Source organism: Notothenia rossii (genome assembly GCF_949606895.1).
Source record: "Notothenia rossii genome assembly, chromosome: 6".
In the NCBI taxonomy this organism is placed as follows: domain Eukaryota; kingdom Metazoa; phylum Chordata; class Actinopteri; order Perciformes; family Nototheniidae; genus Notothenia; species Notothenia rossii.
Genome location: NC_136909.1, coordinates 26,178,424 through 26,200,769, shown reverse-complemented (window position 1 = coordinate 26,200,769; position 22,346 = coordinate 26,178,424). Strand labels below are relative to the sequence as shown.

The 22,346-nt window shown below is 40.1% G+C and overlaps 1 protein-coding gene and 1 long non-coding RNA gene across 5 annotated transcripts; one reads left to right on the top strand and one right to left on the bottom strand.

Annotated features, from left to right (window-relative positions):
• Positions 1-8,363: 8,363 nt before the first annotated feature.
• On the bottom strand, positions 8,364-14,866 carry LOC307042391 (uncharacterized protein). The gene is made up of 2 exons (XM_079686251.1): positions 14,130-14,866; positions 8,364-8,880 (listed from the first exon to the last, which is right to left on the bottom strand). Exons 1-2 carry the CDS (start codon positions 14,177-14,179, stop codon positions 8,502-8,504), a joined length of 429 nt encoding a protein of 142 aa, XP_079542377.1. The 5' UTR covers positions 14,180-14,866; the 3' UTR covers positions 8,364-8,501.
• On the top strand, positions 11,732-22,045 carry LOC307042392. 4 transcript variants are annotated; one of them, XR_013809097.1, is made up of 6 exons: positions 11,732-11,906; positions 17,764-17,829; positions 19,510-20,371; positions 20,669-20,818; positions 20,943-21,033; positions 21,320-22,045. It is a non-coding gene; the product is annotated as an uncharacterized lncRNA (long non-coding RNA). The 4 variants fall into 4 exon arrangements; XR_013809098.1 differs by having other exon boundaries at positions 11,742-11,906; positions 19,510-20,431; XR_013809099.1 differs by having other exon boundaries at positions 11,748-11,906; positions 19,510-19,629.
• Positions 22,046-22,346: the final 301 nt, after the last annotated feature.

Genomic DNA, 22,346 nt, shown 5'->3' with positions numbered 1-22,346 from the left:
TCGAGTTTAAAATACCATCTACAAGCTGATGCTGACACTTCCAAGGAGCTGTTTAAATGAAAACAGAGGAGCGACATTTCGCCACAACTGCGCCGAGCACTTGACTTTATGCAGGCAGCCAGACAGTGGGACATTGTCAACCTGATCTCACCAGAATGTGTGACTCCTCCACGACTCCTTAACACCGCATTGCGTGGTGGAGTCACGGAATCGTGGAGGAGTCACGCATTCTGGTGAGATCAGGTTGGACATTGTACGAAAAGTCAGCACACTCAGCACGGATAGTGCGCGCAACATGATTGCAGCGTCCAAGCAGCTCCCGTTCGAGCATATGCCTTGAGTTGCACATAGCTCCAACGATCCATCACACACACACACACACACACACACACACACACACACACACACACACACACACACACACACACACACACACACACACACACACACACACACACACACACACACACACACACACACACACACACACACACACACGTGTATTGTATTATTGAATGAGAGAGGTTCCAGGTTGAATTGAGGCGAATATTTGTAATGTTCAGAGGTTGTTGTGTTTAATATTCATGAGAATATTTGTCATTGTTCAAATGATAATAAACATAAAGCATATTTGTCCACTCATATGTTGATAAGAGTATTCAAAACTTGAAAAATATTCCTCTAAGGTACATTTAAAACAGATCAAAAATGTGCGATTAATTTGCGATTAATCGCGATTAACTATGGACAATCTTGCGATTAATCGCGATTAAATATTTTAATCGACTGACAGCCCTACCAACAACCAATCACATGAAACTCCCGCCCCCAACATACAAAGCAATAGCAATGTTAAAACGAAGTAAACTGGATATAAAATCCCCAAACAGGCGAAAACCTAAAAGTTTCACCCACTGTCTCTGGCTCCTCCGGTTTGTATCCCGGTGGATGAACAGAGACTGATCATACAGCACCGGGTGATTCACTACCGCTATAATGAATTTTTCCTCAATTTTTGGGAATATGAGGAAATGCCCTGCGTAGTCTCTCCCAGCATACGCGCGGTTTGATTGGCTAGCACTTGTACTGGCAGATTTGCATAAACGGGATTTCATTGGCTGACGCTTCTGCCGAGGCCCCAAAAGTTGAACATTGCTCAACTTTTGAAGCGAGCAACGCCAGCAACTATGCAGTTCGGCAAAAAGTGACGTCACCCCATTCAAAGTGAATGGTGAAGCTTCAACGCACGCCGCTGTGTGGACAGGCCGTTAGTGGCGGAGTCAGACACTAACGTCTCGACAGTGACGTCAGAGTCTAACTCCCGCCTGCTCCAGCCTGATCCAAATAAGGGCAAAGAGGCGGAGCCGAGGCGGGACCTGCTGCCACCGAGCTGGAAGTAACAGAGCTAGCTCAAGCTAAGAAGCTAAGCTAACATGAAATACATGCATACCAAGTTACTGCGTGGCACTTTGGTTTTGATAAAACAGTGTAGTTCCACTATATAAACGTTACATTCATAATGAAACGAGACAATCTGCAATAGAATTAGCTATTTTTTGTTATTCTTAATGCTTGTCATTCACACGTTAATAAAATAAAAATAAGCACCGATACATAGCAGAACAATTGGGGCGATGTTCAGCTTAATAAGACTTGTTCAACATAATTTATTTAGCTACTACTACAGCGAGCTGCAGGCGAACCAAGTCAGTGTTTCGCTGCATTCCTTGATCTCCAGTTATAACGCCGGACTCCGCCGCCCGGAGCTAACGGAGCCGCAGGGGGCTAGCTCCGGGACACCGGCTGGAGCTAGCCCCCTGCGGCTCCGTTAGCTCCGGTGGCCACCACTGGGATAATTGGGTCCCCTTTTAACATTTTCTCCCGTTTAGCATTATGGGCGTCATAGCCATAGACTATAAAAGTCTTACCCAAGGCTGAATCATAAACTAAACTGTATATGTATATACATGTATAAAGGGTTATGTCCTTAGCTGGCTAATAAGCTATATAACAAGCTAAGCTAACAAGCAAACAAACACCTGCTAATGGGGTTAACATGTATAATATTAATATTTTAGACTTCTTGAAAGTTGTGTTAGTACATTCAACCGCACAGCACAACATTTTAATTCTCTGGTATTTGTAACAACATTCCCTAAAAGGCACAATCACCACGAACACGGCTAAAGGGTCAAGTACAGTAACTACAACTAGCTAACGTTGTAGCCTAGCAGAGTGGACAAGTTGATGTTCGCTGACAGTGAGGCACGTACCTGTACAAAGTGACCACGCCCTAATTTATGCAAAAACGTTAAGCCCTTATATTAAAAAAGGGTTTCGTTATAAAATAATTCAATCAACAATTAATAATCATTGGTGGAATCTAACTATATCCCGAATAATTTTTATTGCATCCAGGGGTAAAAACATGTTTATTTCTGCTGTGAAGTTGGGCATTTTAACATGGGGGTCTATTGAAATTAATCCTTTCTGCAGTCATCGCCTATCGGCCAATAGATGTAATGTAGTTTGGGGCACTTCCTTGTTGGCCTCCCGGCTCTGCCCCAGAGTTTGCCGCTTGGTCCCCTCTGTGTAAATAGATTCTGAAAGTTTCAGGAAAAAAGATTCGCTCACTTTTTGTCCTGATCCAATTATATAAAAACCTGTCTGAAAATGAGCTGATCAGTTATTGGCCACTTTATGATGTCACAACGACAGTGGCGAGCCGTGACTTTTATAGCTAGGCCCTATGAATTTATTATCCAAAATCCTATGGAGAAATCCCATTGCTTTTCTGTCTTTATAATATAATTTTGAACAGTAATATGAACAATTAACATATATTTTTAGCATTTTTGAAGGCTACTTATGCCTTAATAATATTACATATAATATGCAATAGTAATATTAACAATAAACACATTTATATTCATATATATAAACATCAATATTTGCTACATCCGTGCTCTCATCCAGCTGCAGAGCGAAATATTCACTAGCTCTCACTGGCTCCAAAAGCTGAGTAGATACTCAGTTTCATTCTCAGTAGCGGCAGCTCGATTCTGATTGGCTTGAAGGGCGGTCGTGAGATTTAAAAACAATAAAATAAAATATTAATAAATAAAAAATATTAAAAGATTGGCATCAAAGGAGGACACATAGATTGATAGATATGCAGTTATTAATAACATCTAAAAAAAAATTAAAAAAAGGAAAAAAAAAAGACAAAAGATTCCCCTTTCCCTCAAACTTTGCGTGACCCCCCTGGCACCTCCTGGCGGGCCCCCGGGGGGTCGGGGCCCACACTTTGAAAAACACTGCCCTAGCTGGCCCTCTGTGAATTCATTGCTGGACCACCAATCAGCTCCTATCTTCTCAGTAACTCGCAGAGATGGCCAAAAGGAGCTTCTTTCATTTAACCCTTCACATTCCAACAGAAACTGAACAGGCAGATTCGAAGGATTTATTTCTTTGGAAATGTTATTTTAAATACAATTAAATCAAGTTATTTTGGTAAAACTAATGAAAAATATAACAACAAATATTTTCAAATATTATGTTTTAGAATATCTTAGGCCCTCCATAACGATTTGTTTGGCTTGTGTAACCATTAGCCAATAACCAACCAAGGTAACACCCCCCACCTTATCACCTGAATCTCCTCCGAGAGCACCATTGTGTTCTTTTTAACCAAATATCTCTCAGAGGGGCGTGGGGAGTAGCTCCTTATTTTTCATCTAAAGTAACAGACCCAGAATCAGCGCTTTTGAAACAGGGCTGAAACAGAGGGGTTTATGGGATGCTACAATACATGATCTGTTTGGTATTTCAGCCAAACACTTCAGAGTTTGTATATATCTGAGACCTATAACATATTGATGAAAAATAGTATAATAGGGGACCTTTAACATCCAAAGTTGCACTACACCTTTTTTCAAACACAGACAGTTGCTGAATATGCAGACAGCCTCATGTCTTGACACATTGTAGATGAGCCACTAAATCATGCTTCAGGGGAAATGGAGGTAAAGGAGCTCTAATGTGTGCTTAAGCCCCTGTGGCTCTAATGGGAGGTGGCAGAGAAAGGTTCACTGATGACTGAAGTTCCTGCAGCTGATGGAAGCACGAAGGCTTTTAGGTCCACCGTTAAAGACGACCACAAACTAACAAAAGCGTGGTACTTAAAGACTTAGAACTTATCAGATATTAATTTAGAGAAAGTGATGAGGCAGTTTCTTATCGCATGGACAGGAAACTCATCTGGCTTAAAGCAATACTTCAGTCTGGCAGAACATTTTCTCCTTTCAGCACACAATCTTCGCAGCAGGTCCAACCTCTCCCGCTCTGGGGATCCACAGTCAACACCAACATTCAGACTTCCCCCCCTGCTCTTGGTATTGATATTTGCTAACAGCCAAAATTACTTTTTGGAAAGAACCTTCTGGGATGTTATATAAAATAATAACTCTTGGATCAACTTTACCTTCTGTTTCATTACATTTCAAAATGAAAGTAAGAAAATAGCAAGACGTATTTTTTTAGGCTAAAAACACCCGTCTGTTTCAGAGGTAGCACTCCGTGATCATCTGTCATCTAGATATATTTCACAAGGTATATCAAATCTATGCGGTGAAAAAATTACTTTTTCACTTTGACTTAAATAATTGCAACATAATTCAGATATTTAGCCTGAAAAGATTTTGTGATGCAATGAGAAACAATATTCATTACCCTCTAATTACACCCATTCAACCATTCATGAACAGATATTTGTATGGCAAGAACGAGAAATGTGCTGACAAAAGAGTGCATCTTATGCATAATACACTAATAGCCTTTTTACATCTGTCTACATCAGGAGAGCTTTTATTTTAAGCATCAAAAATGTCGAGCTCCTGGAAAATGAATTATATCAAAAAACTATAAACAACATGCGGTTTCTGTGTGTGCGTTTTTAGTGCCGGTATTTTATTTTGAGAGGAGTAAATGCTAAAGATTGATAGAAAATGAAAGGCTGTTATTACCAAGCCCTGTCAAAACATAATGAGGGAGAGATGAATATTTTTATAGAGGATACTGACTTTGTTCTAAAGAACATACCATTTGGTGGCGAGTTGACCTTATCATGGGAAACCACACAAATCAGTGTATGTGTGCTTGTGTGTTTGTGCCATGTACATATACATAGACATAATACAATGCATTTGAGTCATTTGGAGACATAAGTATTTAAAATACATGTTTTGTCAATTATGTTTGTTAGGGGGAGGGTTTCCATACTAGATATTATTGGACAATTTGATCTACCATATGCTGTCAATCAATGATTGCATTATGCTAAGGCAAAATGATTAAATAAAAATGAGATGCCAATAAAGCCTTACTGAATAGGGCAGGCATGCCCACACATCACTGACAGGAGTCACCTCACCATATTGCAAACATGCGTTTCTTGAGGAACACTTCCACCTAGAGGTCTTTTTGCAGCCAAAAAAAAGAAGTATTTTCATCTTTTGTTCAAACTTGTCAGCAGCACATGTGGCTGAGACTCAAATATTTAGATATCTTATGGTTAATGCGTAAGTGGTTGAGTCTACATAGCATCCTTAAACAGTAACCTCTATTTTTTATAGAAAATCTATTCTTAATCTTAAATAACTTTCTATTCATCTATCTATCTTGTATTATTATTGTGACAAATGCCGGCCACAGCACTGTATACGCAGTGTATGACTTTTAAAAATACACACCAATATAAAATGTGAGGTGGGAAATGCCATCCCAACATACCAAAATGTGAACAAATTAGAGTTAATCCGCACGCAAGCAGTTGGTTATGTGGAGAAAAAAGTGCTCATATGATCTATGAGTCATACTGTAATCTGTCAACACCTTAAAAAACCTTTGACTGTAAACCAGATAAATGTGTTATGCTTACAATCAGTACTTACTACCTGTATTTAAGGAAGTGATGTCAGCTCCTACAGTAAGTGATGCTGTTCTCCTCTGATGCTCTGTGTGAGGCGAGACACTGAGATGACCTGTAAAACAGCAGATTGAGTGTTACATTATATTGTCAAATAATACAATCCATGTGTGTAACAGGAGGAAAAGGTTACGTTTTTTAAGTTATGAAAAACAGCATAAAAACTGTTAACGAGACATCTCACTTCATGTTACTCTGAGAACTGGGGTTACGTAAGTAACCTATAGGTTTATCAAATATGGAGGAAGAAATTGATTGTAAGAACATTTATCTTTCAGTTTGACTTGCGACTACTAGTAGTCTACCACTACCTAAAAGGCACAAAGCACATCAGCATTATTTCTGAAATGGCTTACAGTTTGAGCTTTTGAGCTATCTCTCCCAACTTGCTAAATGCAGTGCTTGTGGGGGGAGGGGGGGGTCTTATTTATATATGAGCATGTGTATCAGCAGGGGCACCGCCAGGGATTTTGTGCCCTAAGAAAATATATCACATTGGGCCCCACCACCAGGCACAGGCCAAGCCAACCAAGAACATTTGCTGTAAGCACACCTCCAGAACACAACCGACTCATTTATGCTTTAAATACCTCAATAGGCTTGCATCTATCTTGTAGTCCAATACTAACCTACACAATATTTACTGACACTGAGCTGTGAAAATATATGACTGTGCAGACGTGCAACATTCTGCTGCAGTATAATTCACAATTTGATATAAGACTAACATTCCTGACAATAGACCTCAATAGTCATCTTTTATGGTGTAAATGCCTTTTTAATAATAACATTTTTGAATGGAACATTCTCAACACAAATGCATCAATTAAAATGAATATAACTTAAATATGTGGAAAAATACTGTGTTTGAAATGTACAATTGAAATTAGATGTTAGCTTTTTGTTTTTATATATATATATATTGTATTCCAGTCTCCCTTCCCAGTCTCCCTCCCACATGTTAAGTGGCATGTCATTCAACACAAGGCTGCTCACCTCCTTCAGTTGGGAGAAAAGCTGGTTCAGGTTCAGCATTATGGGGGGACAGGGCTGCTGAGCCTAAAGATGGATCTGTTGGTCCTGGCACCAGGGGGAGGGACAACTGATTTATTATGAATAGCTGCTAAAAATGTACCTGCATTTATTAAATGTCAGCTAAAAGAGCAGTGGAATGAAAAACCTCTGAATTTTCTTTGAAGATATTCACAGTACTTAATGTCAGTTTAGTACAAAAAAACATTACAATTATTATTTACAATGGACTACACTTAGCTAACAGTCTAATTTCCACCACTCATGGACCACACCCACCTTTTATTTAAAAAAAACTGGGTGACATACTGTCGCCCTTTAGTCCCTCACTTGTCTTTCTCTCCTTTCTATTCTTTTTTGAAAGCCTGACTTTGTTAGTCGTTGAGACATCACACACGTAATAGGCTACTGCCAGTGACCACCAACTGGCGGCCCGCGGGCCACATCCGGCCCGCACGACGGGGGTGACAGTGCGTTGGCGGAGTGGTTACTATGGAAAGCCTAAAGTGCCACCATTCGCCCGTTTAAAACGCGTGTTCTTGAAACGCGCGTATATTCGCGCGAAAAACGCAAAAATACGCCCGTTTTACGCGCGTAAAAAGCGCGAATATACGAGCATAAAACGGGCGTCTTTTAATATGATAATGAGCCCCTCCTTCTGATTTCCATAGCCACTAAGTTTAAAGTGTCTGTAAGCAATCAGTGAAGAGTAAAGCCAGACCAAAGCAATCTGTAGATGAAAAGTTCCTGAAATTTTTAGGCTTTGCTGTAAATTGTATATTATTCCAGATTCAGGGGACCAAGTATTAATTTTCCTTTGAATATAATCAATAAATCAAACAATATAAAATATATATATATAAAAAATACAATTGCCTTACGCTTTTCCTTAACCCTCTGGAGTATAAGGATATTTTCTCGATATGTAGACGTCTCCTTAAATCACCTTTTAAATGTACTTCTTATAACATGGCACCATTATGTTACTTATCGAAATATTCAGGACACTCTCTGGTCTTGCTAGAGATGCAAGTCACTCACCTTAGAGCACTGTGAGATACTTATGAGATACTTAGCTGAAAATGAGAAATCCGATTTTTGGAAAACCTAAAAACTCTTGTGAAAACACATTTACTCATCTCGTCTATTTTTTGGGGCGTTTTAGATTTGGTTTACAAAAGTAGTGAAATAATTATATGAATTACACTATAGGCCTATATAGATGAAATGAAATGTTATTCATGTGTAAAATAGTTCCATCCCCCTGCTTTCACCACAGAAAAGTTACATCAGGACTGATTCATGACTTCATATTCCATACCAAGGTTCATGTGATGTGTACAAATACAAATTGAGCATTAGAACTTTTTTTTTCAACCAACAATTTATGTTAACATAAGAAACTGTAAAATCTCAATATTTACAATATCAGAACTTTTTCAACCAACTATTCATTATAAATGTAAAGACAGGGGGAGCAGTGTCATGGTCTTTGTCTGTCTTCCAGGACAGGGGGTCTGGCTGCTGTGTAGGTGATGGTGCATGGTCTGCTGGTGGCTGTGTCGGAGGGAGGTAGGTGTGATTGTCCCAGGTTGATGCTGGTGGCCGTGTGGGAGGTACGTCTCCTAGGCAAGACTTCTTTGCTGGCTGGGTTGATCGTGATGGCTATGATGGAGGCCTTTGTACCGAGGTGTATCTTAATCTTGTGGCAGATGGAGATGGAGGCCACTGTAGTGGTGATGGTCCTCTGGTCCTTGGTGGTGATGGCTCTGGTGAAGGCCCTTGAGCCACGGTAGATCTTGACCTGGGGGCAGGGACAAATGGAGGTTCTTGTTGCTGCTAGGCCCAGGCAGCTGTGAAATCTGAAAAAATATATAGGACAATAATTACTACTAAGTTTGTTAAAATAAAGTTCAAGTGGAATGTTTCTCAAGCACAAATAACAATGCACAACTAAAAATAAAATTATTTCTCTCTCTGGAGGAGGAGGAGGAGGAGGAGCGTGTGAGAGATAGAAAGAGAGACGTTGTTAGTATTTGGTGCTAGCTCGGAGCTAACGGAGATTAGAAGCTGTTTCAACAATAAGGAGAGGGAGAGCTCTCTCCTGTGGGACTGAGAGAGATAAGGTCAGCTCAGGGAGGTAAAGGACTATTAGATTGTAATCTTTAGTCTACGTTATCTCAGTGGGTCTCAAACGGTTTGGTCATCTTTGTAAACAAATATTTCCATCTATGTAATATTAGTTGTATATAAAATGAATTAATAAATCATTCCACTGTGTGCAATAGGTCAGTACAAAATAAAAAACACAGTTTGAAAGGGGAGTGATTAGTAAAATATGCATAAATAAAAAGAAAGAAGGCAGACTAGGTAAGATAAAGATAGGAGAGAGGAGTTGATCAAATATGTGTTATTGCTTGTGAGCATATTCTAATGGATTTTTGATGATTGAAATATATACTAGTAGCCCCCCTAGAGGATGTGAGGTCATCACAAATAAAACAGGTATACATGGATAGGATACTAGATAAGTGTGCACACTCATTATATATACACTACACATTTTTCTTGGATTTGTTAACACTATAATCCCTAATATATTTGTAGAAAGGCAGGAAATGGAATTAAATTGAGAAAATGTTTCATTGCAGAGGACCCCTGTTTTGTGTCCCCCCCACTTCTCAAACCAAAGTTACACCCTTACACCCACACAATGCAAGTACACTATTACTGTAATATTTTATTTTTTATTTTATTTTACAATTGTGCTGACTCCTTACAGCAAAGTCTACATTTCTGTCTGCTTTACCAAAGCACCACCTGGTAAATACACTCCCTTCCTGTCTACATACGTTTGTGTTGATGATAGTGAAAACTGGGTAATGATCACTTCCTATGGTATAGTCACTTTTACATTCCATTCACACGATTTAACTAAACTATCCGTCACAAGTGTGAGGTCCAAACATGATTGTGTCCCCCTATTCACGTCTATTCTTGTTTTTTGTCCATCATTAAGGCAAAACAGTGATCTTTCCTCTAACATTTGTTCTACAACATCCCCATTACTTTCTGTTTGAATGCTTCCCCATAGGCTGTTGTGAGCATTAAAATCACCACACCACACTTCCCTTCTATGACTCGTCCCTGCTATTGTCTGTAAAGTTTCAATGTGAAGATTTTTACACGGGTTATAGAAATGTACAAGCTTTATGCTTCCTTCTTTCATTGGGCTGCACATTTCTACTATGACACATTCCTTGTCTTCAGGGGATGGAAATATGCTATTGGGTAGTACATGTGCTTACAGGTCCTGCCCTCTGGCCATACACACCAGGGATTTTGGGCCCCATGAAAATATATCACATTGGGCCCCACCACCAGGCCCAGGCCACGCCAACCAAGCACAATTGCTTTAACCACACCTCCAGAACCCAATCGACTCATTTATGCTTTAAATAACTACCTGTACAGGCTTGCATCTATCTTGTAGTCCAAAACTAACTGCACAATATTTACTGACACTGAGCTGTGAAAATATAACACTTATGGGGGGACCGGGCTGCTGAGCCTAGAGATGGATCTGTTTGTCCTGGCACCAGGGGGAGGGACAACTGATTCTACGGAGCCCCCAAGGGGACATGGGGAAGAAAAAATAAATAAAAATGTTTTGCGAGATATCGCAAAACCTTTGCGATATCTCGCAAAAGTATTGCGAGATCTCGCAAAGGGGTTTTGCGAGATCTCGCAAAACATTTGCGATATCTCGCAAAACATTTTTATTTATTTTTTCTTCCCCATGTCCCCTTGGGGGCTCCGTAAGTTTATCCTTACCAGTATCACATGTGCTCGTTTTCCAAGTGTCAAAGGCTGGATAGAAGCGGATGAAGTCTGCTGGTTACGACGGTTACCTCTGTCACTAACCAATCTGCCTCCCTGCCCGATCTGTACTGCGCATGTGCGAGATGGACAACTACATACGGCAACCCAAATGGGACAATTGACACAATGGCCTTTGGCCAAGCAGAAAAAGAACACCCGACAATATTAATCTGAACGAGAGAGGTTAGTTAGTTAGTTAGTTAGTTAGTTAGTTAGATTAGTTATTGTTATTACAACGTGACTTCATATTACAACGTGACTTCTCTATTATTTAACAACTCTTGTTATTGGGTTCTTTTATTTTGGGTTAAGTAGATTGTCAGAATAAGTGAGAAATGGATTTAACTTCTGTTAGACAGCTATCATGCTGAGTAGTACGGAGCCCCCAAGGGGACATGGAGAACAACAAAAAAAAAAAATGTTTTGCGAGATATCGCAAAACCTTTGCGAGATCTCGCAATACTTTTGCGAGATCTCGCAATCTCGCAAAAGTATTGCGAGATCTCGCAAAAGTATTGCGAGATCTCGCAAAAGTATTTGTTGTTCTCCATGTCCCCTTGGGGGCTCCGTACTACTCAGCATGATAGCTGTCTAACAGAAGTTAAATCCATTTCTCACTTATTCTGACAATCTACTTAACCCAAAATAAAAGAACCCAATAACAAGAGTTGTTAAATAATAGAGAAGTCACGTTGTAATATGAAGTCACGTTGTAATAACAATAACTAATCTAACTAACTAACTAACTAACTAACTAACTAACTAACTAACTAACCTCTCTCGTTCAGATTAATATTGTCGGGTGTTCTTTTTCTGCTTGGCCAAAGGCCATTGTGTCAATTGTCCCATTTGGGTTGCCGTATGTAGTTGTCCATCTCGCACATGCGCAGTACAGATCGGGCAGGGAGGCAGATTGGTTAGTGACAGAGGTAACCGTCGTAACCAGCAGACTTCATCCGCTTCTATCCAGCCTTTGACACTTGGAAAACGAGCACATGTGATACTGGTAAGGATAAACTAATGTTAATATATATATATATATACAGGACTGTCTCAGAAAATTAGAATATTGTGATAAAGTTCTTTATTTTCTGTAATGCAATTAAAAAAACAAAAATGTCATACATTCTGGATTCATTACAAATCAACTGAAATATTGCAAGCCTTTTATTATTTTAATATTGCTGATTATGGCATACAGCTTAAGAAAACTCAAATATCCTATCTCTAAATATTAGAATATCATGAAAAAGTATACTAGTAGGGTGTTCAACGAATCACTTGAATCGTCTAATTAACTCGAAACACCTGCAAGGGTTTCCTGAGCCTTGAAAAACACTCAGCTTGGTTCAGTAAACTAAATCACAAGTATGGGGAAGACTGCTGATCTGACTGCTGTCCAGAGGACCGTCATTGACACCCTCCATCAGGAGGGTAAGACACAAAAAGAAATTTCTCAAAGAGCAAGCTGTTCACAGAGTGCAGTTTCAAAGCACATCCACAAAAAGTCTGTTGGAAGGGGGAAATGTGGCAGGAAACGCTGCACAACCAAGAGAGATGACCGCAGCCTTAACAGCATTGTGAAGAAGAGTCGCTTCCAGAATTTGGGGGAGCTTCAAAGACAGTGGACTGAAGCTGGAGTCCAGGTATCAAAAGTCACTGTTCACAGACGTGTCCGGGAAATGGGCTACAATAGCCGTATTCCCATGGTCAAGCCACTTCTGAACTCAAGACAACGGAAGAGGCGTCTGACTTGGGCTAAGGAAAAGAAGCACTGGACAGTTGCACAGTGGTCCAAAGTCCTCTTTTCAGACGAAAGCAAGTTTTGTATTTCATTTGGAAGTCAAGGCGCCAGAGTCTGGAGAAAGGCTGGAGAGGAGCAAAATCCAAGTTGCTTGAAATCCAGTGTGAAGTTCCCACAGTCAGCGATGGTTTGGGGAGCCATGTCAGCTGCTGGTGTTGGTCCACTGTGTTTCATCAAGCCCAGAGTAAATGCAGCTGTGTACCAAGAGATTTTAGAGCACTACATGCTTCCGTCTGCTGAAAAGCTCTATGGAGATGAGGAATTCATTTTCCAGCATGATCTGGCACCTGCCCACAGTGCCAAAACCACCAGTAACTGGTGTACTGACCATGGCATTACTGTCCTCGATTGGCCTGCAAATTCCCCTGACCTGAACCCCATAGAGAATATGTGGGGTATTGTGAAGAAGAAGCTGAAAGACACCATACCCAACAATGCTAATGAGCTAAAGGCCACTATTGAAGCATCCTGGGCATCCATAACACCTCAGCAATGCCACAGGCTGATTGCCTCCATGCCACGCCGCATTGATGCAGTAATCCGTGCAAAAGGATTCCCAACCAAGTACTGAGTGCATTAATGGACATTTTCAAATGTTTGATTGTGTTTTGCTGTTATAAATCTTTTTTTTTTACTTGGTCTGAGGAACTATTCTAATTTTTTGAGATAGGATTTTTGAGTTTTCTTAAGCTGTATGCCATAATCAGCAATATTAAAATAATAAAAGGCTTGCAATATTTCAGTTGATTTGTAATGAATCCAGAATGTATGACATTTTTGTTTTTTTAAATTGCATTACAGAAAATAAAGAACTTTATCACAATATTCTAATTTTCTGAGACAGTCCTGTATATAATATAATTTCACATACCGAAACGTTAACGCTTGTCTGAGTATATCTTCCGCTGACTCTGGCTGTGACTCTGACCGGCTGTTGATAGCCCTTATAAGCTAACGCTAGCATGCTTTATTCAGACATTAGCTTTAGCCCGCGTGGAGTTATGGGTGGCTAACGTTACTACAGTCCGGTAGCTCAGTTAAGAAAATGTAACGTTATTTATGGGAAACGTTAGCCTACGTGTGTCTGGCCGTGACTCTGACTGGGTAGGCCGTAAAAGCTTGCGCTAATGTTTAGCATGCGCTAACGTTTAGAATGCTTTATTTAGACCGCGCATTATCCAGTGAAGAACGCTCAGCACAGCAGAGCATATATTTCTCAACACAACATTAACTGTAACGTTAAATGTTCTTAACTGAGCTAGTGGACTGTAAAAACACTACCCACCCATGACTCCAATTCGACCAAAGGCTAAAGTCAATGTCTGAATAAAGCATGCTAGCGTTAGCGTTAGCGGCCTACCAGCATGAGTCATGGCCAGATTCAAAGGTAGATATACTCAGACAAACATTAAGTATCAACTTTACCTTTTCTTAAAGAGCCTGTGACACGATTTTCCCCCACCATCCAAACCCATCAATTTGAGTAAATATTATCCCCTTGAAAACCGTTACTGAACTGATTTTGGATATTTGTACTTTGATAACCATTAATCTGCCCTTCAATGTTGACCATTTCCTGGATCTTCTCGGGGATTCTTCAAGTCCCGCCAAATTATGGGTGACGTCAATGCGGGCAAAGCGCTCCAGCTGCACCGTTCAGGATCCCAGCATCTGCATGTAAACGCACGATGGCGCACACAGCAGCAAGCTCAGACAGCGATGACAGTTTAATTTTGAACGTGTCTGAGAGCTCATATGAGGCTGAAGGATCGGTTTATTTTGTATCTGTTAGAAGTTTAGGAATTAGGTGCGTCAATATGGGCGATCATACGGTCATGTAGCCAGTGGTGGACTGGGACTAAAAATCAGCCCAGGTCTCTCGACCGGCCCACTTCGGTACAACTAGTAAATTGTCAACGGGGGGAGTGGGGGATGTGCTAGTGACTTATCCGACCGGCCCACTTCGGTACCGGCCCATCGGGATTCGTCCCGATGGCCAGTCCGCCACTGCACCCAGCCCAGCCCACGTAAACTGTCAACGGGGGGAGCCTCGCTGCGGGGAAACGGTGGACCTAGTGTCCCGATCGGAGTGGGAATAATAATAATAATAATAATAATAATAATAATAATAATAATAATTCGTGCATTTTATCCATTAATTTCCCCAACATTGTGGTAAAAAAAAACATGTTTAATCCATGTTGGTGTACTACTACAACCAGTGGTGTAGTGGGGATGTTTAACTGGGTGGACGGGGTGGTGGGTGGACGGGAGACACTATGGATGTGCTCGTGAACTGTCAAGGGGGGGGGGGGGGGGCTTGGGGACCTCTGTGTCGCCTGTCAGCGCAACTTACATGATGCCGTTTAGACAATATAATAATAAAGGGCGGTGCCGGCTGTCAGCGAACCGATCCGGCCTTTCTGCGCGACTATCACTCAAATGCGGGACATAGTCTCAATGTGTGGGACGCGGGACAAATAATAAAAAGGCTGTGTGTGCAGTCCCGCACAGTGCGGGACACCTGGTCACCCTACAAACACAGTTCTGCCCCTCACACACACACGCTTCAAATCAAGTTGCATAAATGCTTGAGCTACGTTTTTATTATAATTACTGTGAAATCTGCCTATTATGTTTTCATCATTATTACAACAAACACACACTTGCAACTGATAACACTGGCAATGATTTTAGATGTATTAGACTATTTAAAAAAGAAATCATGCTTCAAATAAGTCCAACGCCCACTACACCACTGAGCAACTACAAAAAGCTAAGGTTTGTTTTCTCATCAGGAAATGCAGACCGGCTCAAACAAAAGATTTTTACATCATCATCCTCACGATCATTTAATGTGTCATATGTTCGCCGAATTGACATGAAAGCACTAATAAATGTAGTTTCATCCACTTGAGTTTACAAAAATAATCGATTTGTTTTTATATCACATCCGACGGGAGGAAATTCAGCAGCTCTCACTACCGATTTTTAATCCTAATTTAATCATCATCTTCACCACGATCATTTATGTTTATGTTCGCCGAATTGACATGAAAGCACTGACAAATATGAATATACTGTAGTCAACTTCATTAAAACGTTATTAACGTGCCTAAACTCAGTAATTCACCATTTCTACGCATGACAACACACTTTGTCTGTGTTTGGCTCTCTCGCCGCACAGTGAAGCGTTCCCGCATTGACGTCACTTCCGGCTTCCCCCAAAACCTCAAAATGAGTCGAAGGAATTTTCCCGCGATGTTCGAAATTATTGATATTTATCGGAACGGTATCGCTTTTTCTTTTTTAAACTGACGGTTCGAGATTACTAGTAGCCCACTATTTCATTGCACAACAGTTGTTGGGTTCGTGTCACAGGCTCTTTAACTGAGGCTTGGTGGCCTGTAAACAGTATGAACACCCCCTCAAGGCGGCCCCATGCATAGCGCGCCGTAAATAGCTGCTTCTTATTTTAAGTTTCATTGCCTTGCCTCTGTGGGGGTGGGGGGGGGGGTCCCAAGGTGGGTGGACCCCAAGGTGGGTGGACCGGCATACGCAACGCTCTGGGGGTCCAACGGCTCCGTGTGTAAGCCCAATATGATAATTTTCTGATAACGATGAAATAGCCCGCCTCCCCTCTCCCCACGTCTCCTGCTGCTGCTGGGCTGTCAGAAGAGGGGGAGAAAAAGAGAGGCAGGCACCGTTTATTACATATTATTATACAGAGAACAGAGTCGTTATCAATTTGTTTTAAAGCTCAATAAATAACAAAAAAGACCTCTGATCTGCACTTTTCTAATTTTGTACGGAAGATTTAAACTTTAACGGACATGTTGACCGACGGAACATTTTTTTTAACGGAAACTGCCGCACGGTTCCCTCGTCCCTTGGAAGAGGCGGAGAGGTGGGTGTTTTTCATCTGCTGGTGGACCATCTGAGAGATACAGCAGGAGAACACGCCGTCCACCGTGGAGAATAAACAGAAGGGCAACCAGGGCAACCATGCTCCGGGGTCTTCTTCACTGCTTTTGGTGTATTTTGTGGCGGCAGCAGCGCCACTTACAGGCCTGGCATATGTACTACAGCGTTTCCAGCATTTCCAGCGGACTAGTGTGAACGGACACATTAATGAATCTAATGCGTGTGAACGGAAGACTTTTTTGCGTTTGCGTTTTACCGTATGCGTCCTCGTGGGGCCGGGGTCTAAGCCAAACTATATCCGGTCACAGAGATCTGCTATTTTAAAGTAAAGTCAACACATATCGACCCTAATATAGTCTATATTAAGAACGAGAAAAGTCTTAACATATATATCCTTTTTTGTAAACATATGACAAATGTGTGAGGGTGATGACGTCAGAGCATCGTCCTATGTGCCAGGGCTCATCCCCGGACAGCCCCAGCCCAATTTAACCCCTGGGTATTTGTGAGGAAGCTCCTATATGGCATTGCCCCGCTGAAGCTCACCAAAGTTTAACATATTTCATAGTTCAAAGTTGTGTCAATTGTTTTGTTTATTGGTCAAATACTGGTTTCTAATGGTTTCTGAGGAGTTTTACTGGAATGAAAGAGCAGAGTACAGAAGCAACAAAGCAGCATACTGCATTAAACCTGACCTTCACAGAGAGGTTGAAGTTCATGTGGAGAGGAGGCTTCAGTAGTCTGTCTGCACTCTGTTTAGTTGTGCTATCTTAAAATCAATATAGTAAATGTGAGGTAAAGTGTGTAGCCAATGTAACCGGTTAGAACTCAAAGTTGCGATGAGGTCTTAAAATGTATGGAAAGGGTCTTATAAAAGGTATTAGATTTGACCTCAGGATTCCTGCATATACCCTGTAAAGATATTGTAAATGTAACTTTAGTTTACAACATTGTGTCTTTATATTTTTACATCACCAAAATGTTGACCACTGTCCTAAAATAAAGTATAGGCTTTGATTAACGAATTTAAGTTTAATGTTTGATATATTTTGAATATGTCAATGAACTTTTTGTAGCTTAGACACTTTGATGGCTAATTAAATACTAATGAAAGGTTTTCTCTTTTAAACTTCAGGGAAGCAGCCATCTATTCCTACTGTTCTACCCATGTGGATGATCCTGTGAATGGGCATTGCTTGTGGTAAGTTTAAAAAAAAAAAAAAAAATGTCATGGGGGTATGAATTTGTAAATTGTATGTTTTCTGGTTGCTCATACAAAACAAATCATTACGGAGCTTTCAATACTGACAAATGGAGGAAGCATACCCCACATACACTTAATGGTTTAAAGCCTGGAATTGTTGATGGGTATGATGTTTTAGAATAATTTGAAACGGGTACTACTAATCAGTTGAATTATGATTTGCCATCTTAAGAACTTCCTGATGAAGAATCAACAGTTTCAACAGATTTTGAATTAAAACTTGTCTCAGTCCTACTTAAATTAGAAAATGATTTTCTTGTATCAAGTGCAGCTGTGAATGAGCTTCGAGAAGAGCTGCAATATTTAATTGGTACTGCCTCTGTGCCAGTTACTCAAAAGACTATAATCCACTTCTTACAAGATCGCAATTGCCAAGTTGATGAATCAGTTGTGAAAGAGTTGGCCACTGAACTTTGCACTTCAAATCCCATTCAAGCTGCAATAGGAAACCGTGGAATTCACGGAAAAAATCCAGATGATTGTTATCAAGAATAAGCTGCTTTTCATCGTCAGAAAGCTGAGTGCATGGTATAGGGAACATTACAGAGCCTATGAACTGAAACTGTGTGCTACAAAGAAGGTGGAACTTCTTGACTCAAATGAACTGACTGATCCATACCTATTGGCTGACTATACAGTTGGGAGAATGCGGCTAATAACTCTTAAAAGATACATTCATGTATAAGGTCAGAATGAGTATATATATATATTAATGCTGTCAAAATTATCGCGTTAACGGCGGTAATTAATTTTTTGAATTAACTGCGTTAAAATATTTAACGTATGTGCAGAATGGCCCGCCCCATACATCCCACCAGTGGCAGCGCTGGGGTAGGCTACAGCCATGCCAAGAAATGGCTTAGCCCCACCATGAAAAATGATGTTAAAGTAAGCAAAATAAAGTCCGCCGAGTAAATTGCACAGACAACAGTTAGTAAGATTGATTTCAGTAGCCACTTGTCTGGAAATACCGAAGACCAGAAACGGTTTTGAAAACTTTTGTCACGTAGTGATCGTCTTCTCAATAGAACATCTTTGATAATGTCTTCTGGCCAATCAGAATCAAGATAACGGCGTGGTGTTGTTGCAGGAAGTCCTGACGGAGAATAATTTTGCTGTAGTACATCTCTATATACAACGATATAACATTACGTGTTGATAGAAATCAACACGTAATGAAATAAGACCCCACGGTTTGATGATTGATAGGTGTGTGGGCTGTCTTTCATTTTGACACACAGAACAATGTTATAATAAACATACATACTGTATGTTAAATGGATATACCCGCCTTCTTTAATTTATCTTTCCATTCCCACAACAATATACATAAAGAAATTGCATATTTTGGACATAGTTCGAATGGTGATTAATCATGATTAATTAATTTTTAAGTTGTGATTAATCTGATTAAAAATTGTAATCGTTTGACAGCCCTTATATATATATATATATATATATATATATATATATATATATATATATATATATATATATATATGAACTTTGTATGTAATACTTTGTAAAGTACAACACAATGCAATTTGAAAAGAAAGAATGTATTGAGTGTACGCCTGCATTTCATTAATTCCCTCTTCACATCTCTCTTTCTCTTAGAGCGCCATGGCTGATATTGGACCACCTGTTCGATTGCTGATCATCTTGAACGACCACAACAGCGTCAGACTGGAGCTTCGAAATGGGATTCCCAACTCAATGGAAGAGCTCGTTGAGGAGGTCAAGAATTCATGTGGATTAGAAGGTTACATAAGGCTACAGTACAAAGACACTGATTTTGGGAACACATTTGTTAATCTTACATCTACACTTGCGATTAAAGATTTAACAATGATCAAAGTTGTCAAATTAGACCCGGATTCTACAACTGTGGTCTTGTACCCAGTTGAGATACCATTAAATAGTACCCCTACAAGTGGACTGTACAGTGAAGACTCCTCCTCTGGATCTTTGAATACAGATGACACAGTACTATTTAGCGGCTCTTCCTCGGAATCATTAAGAAGACAGCGGTGGCCTAAAGTGTTTCCAATCCCGGTCTTCTCCTATGAGACAGAATGTCAGACAGAATGTCAATTACAGAGAGGAAATGCAGAGTACACAAACAACCAATCTAGACTGACACCAAGCTCAAATCATCTGCAGAGCTTGCTGTGAACTCGTTGAAGACCAAGTCTCAAGAAGAGTCCTACCCTGCGAAGAATTTAAAGAGAGCCAGGCGAGCTGAGGCCAACCATTTTCCATCCTTGCCGATTGGTGAGACTCCAGAAAGCATGCAGCAAGAGACAATTTCCCTTTTGGCAGAGCAACAGAAAAGAAACAACCGGCAATCAATAAAAGAAAAGATGGCGAAGGCGTTTGGATACCGAAGACAAGAAATAGTGCATCAGAGGCCAAGCATTGAAGGCCTCTTGGAGCGGTGGCCTGCACTTTTTCACATGGAAGAGGTCATTATTTTGATGTAAGCCTGTAGTGGAGAAGAAATGAGGGCCCAACTAACTAACAACTATAGACAGCCAAGGCAAATATGTTGACGTTTTATTTTTACAATATCAATATCACAATATAAGCTTTACATCTATTACTCTTAGTATCTTTATTTGGTGGTGGTTTTCAATAAATATGTGGATTAATTTAAATGTTACATTCATACAAGCTGACTTGGAGTAATTTTAATCAAACCGTTGGCTCTTTATAAAAAATATGTGTATTATAATTTCTCATTGTTTTTTGTTTCCTATGCTGCTATATTTTCTAGGTAAATGCTGAGTTCATAACAACAACTCCATTGGAGACAAAGTTCTTGGCGCAGTTGGACAAACACTCCACCAAACTGCTGCAGCTCATCAGGAGCAGGGGAGGAGTTGTGAAACAGAAGACCACCGGGATCTTGCAGGTTTTGGATGAGGTATCTATGAATGAGTTTATGTTTGGGATCAGTGGCTGAATCGTCCTTTTTTTTTGCATTTGATTTATATATATATATATATATATATATATATATATATTTAAAAAAAACTGTTCTTACTCAGACTGGACATCGCCATCAGAAGAGAATGCATCCACAAATCTCTAATGATCTACCTGGGTGAACCTGTTGACCATCTCATCAAAGAATTCCAGGTAAGACCTCCCACTCACTCACAAGAAGTTTTTTCATAAAAGAAAAATAACATATTTGTACTGCATGCAAATAACTGCTTGGTTAGAAAGCTAGTCATTTGTGATGACCTCCTGAGCTTTCCTCTTGGGCCGACTGAACTGAGAACTTTCCTTTTTTCATCTATCCACTATAATCTTGTATTTTTAAAAGGTAGCTGCAAACTTGGGGAAACCTTTGCGCCTCAGGCCTGTTGAACTACACTATGTGGTCCTCATCCATTTCCCTTTTTGTTTGCATGATATGCAGGACGCTGAGGCTGGAGAACTGGAGCAGGCAACAATGGCAATCTTTGTCATTGGGAAAGAGGATCAGTTTCATCGACCCAGACGTCACGGTTTTCATCAAAGGAACAGAGGTCCTCAGCGGCATGCCCTCGGTTGCGACAGCTTTTGCCATGCTCTTCGAGCTCATATACGCACTGAACTTAATATATCCGAAATAACTGCAATCCACTTTTGAAGTTGTGGAAAAAGTCCTGATGGAACTTGAGGGGGAAAAGATGAGCCCAAAAGTGAATAGACTGAGAACCCAGCTGTTCATCCCAGAGTAGACACTTTGTTGCACTCACTCACAGTTACCATTGTTACATGGTAAGGTTTCTAAAACCAAGGTTTTATAATAATTATGCATTGTAAAACATTTGCGAAAAATTGTTGTGTTCAGAAGTTGCACTTACAGTATGACCGATTTTCACTGTAGAAGTTATGCATGTCTAATCATTTTCAGAGATGACATGTCTCACAGGCGCAAGTTCTCAGTGTTGCTTTAAAAAAAAAAGTGTGCAGTAAATAATAAGGACACGTCTTTTTTCTAAGAGTTTGATGTTTGGAAGCGGCACATATTACTGCAACTAATAACTGTGGTACTTATTAACATGTCTAAGATCAGGTAATGGCTGCCTCAGAGGCCGAAGCTGGTTGTGTGAACAACTTGTTTTTCTTTCAAATAAATGTGCTCTGGAGTTAAAATATACAGATTGATCTGAAGAAATTGACTGTTTTACTTTTATTAGTGTACCTTTCAGTTGCATTGCACTCCTTAAATGTGTTTGAGACACTTTAGGTAACAATGTGGCTGTCATTTGATTAACTCTGAAAATACAGTTTTAATGAATAAATCACATGAAATGAGTTACAGGTGTCCCCTCAGCTGTGCAGATTTATTTAATAATACGGTAGGAAATTGTGGAGTAAAATTAATATCTATCTTGTACACACACTTTTCCTCTACTGATGAGAGGAAGACAGAGGGGACTAAAGTATTTATTTTTCTA

Excerpts from the sequence above, each read along its gene's own strand:
- LOC307042391 (XM_079686251.1), bottom strand. The coding sequence starts at position 14,179 with ATGGGTTTGGATGGTGGGGGAAAATCGTGTCACAGGCTCTTTAAGAAA. Across the intron at positions 8,881-14,129 it reads CACAGGCTCTTTAAGAAAAG|ATTTCACAGCTGCCTGGGCC; the intron begins GTAAAGTTGATA and ends ATATTTTTTCAG.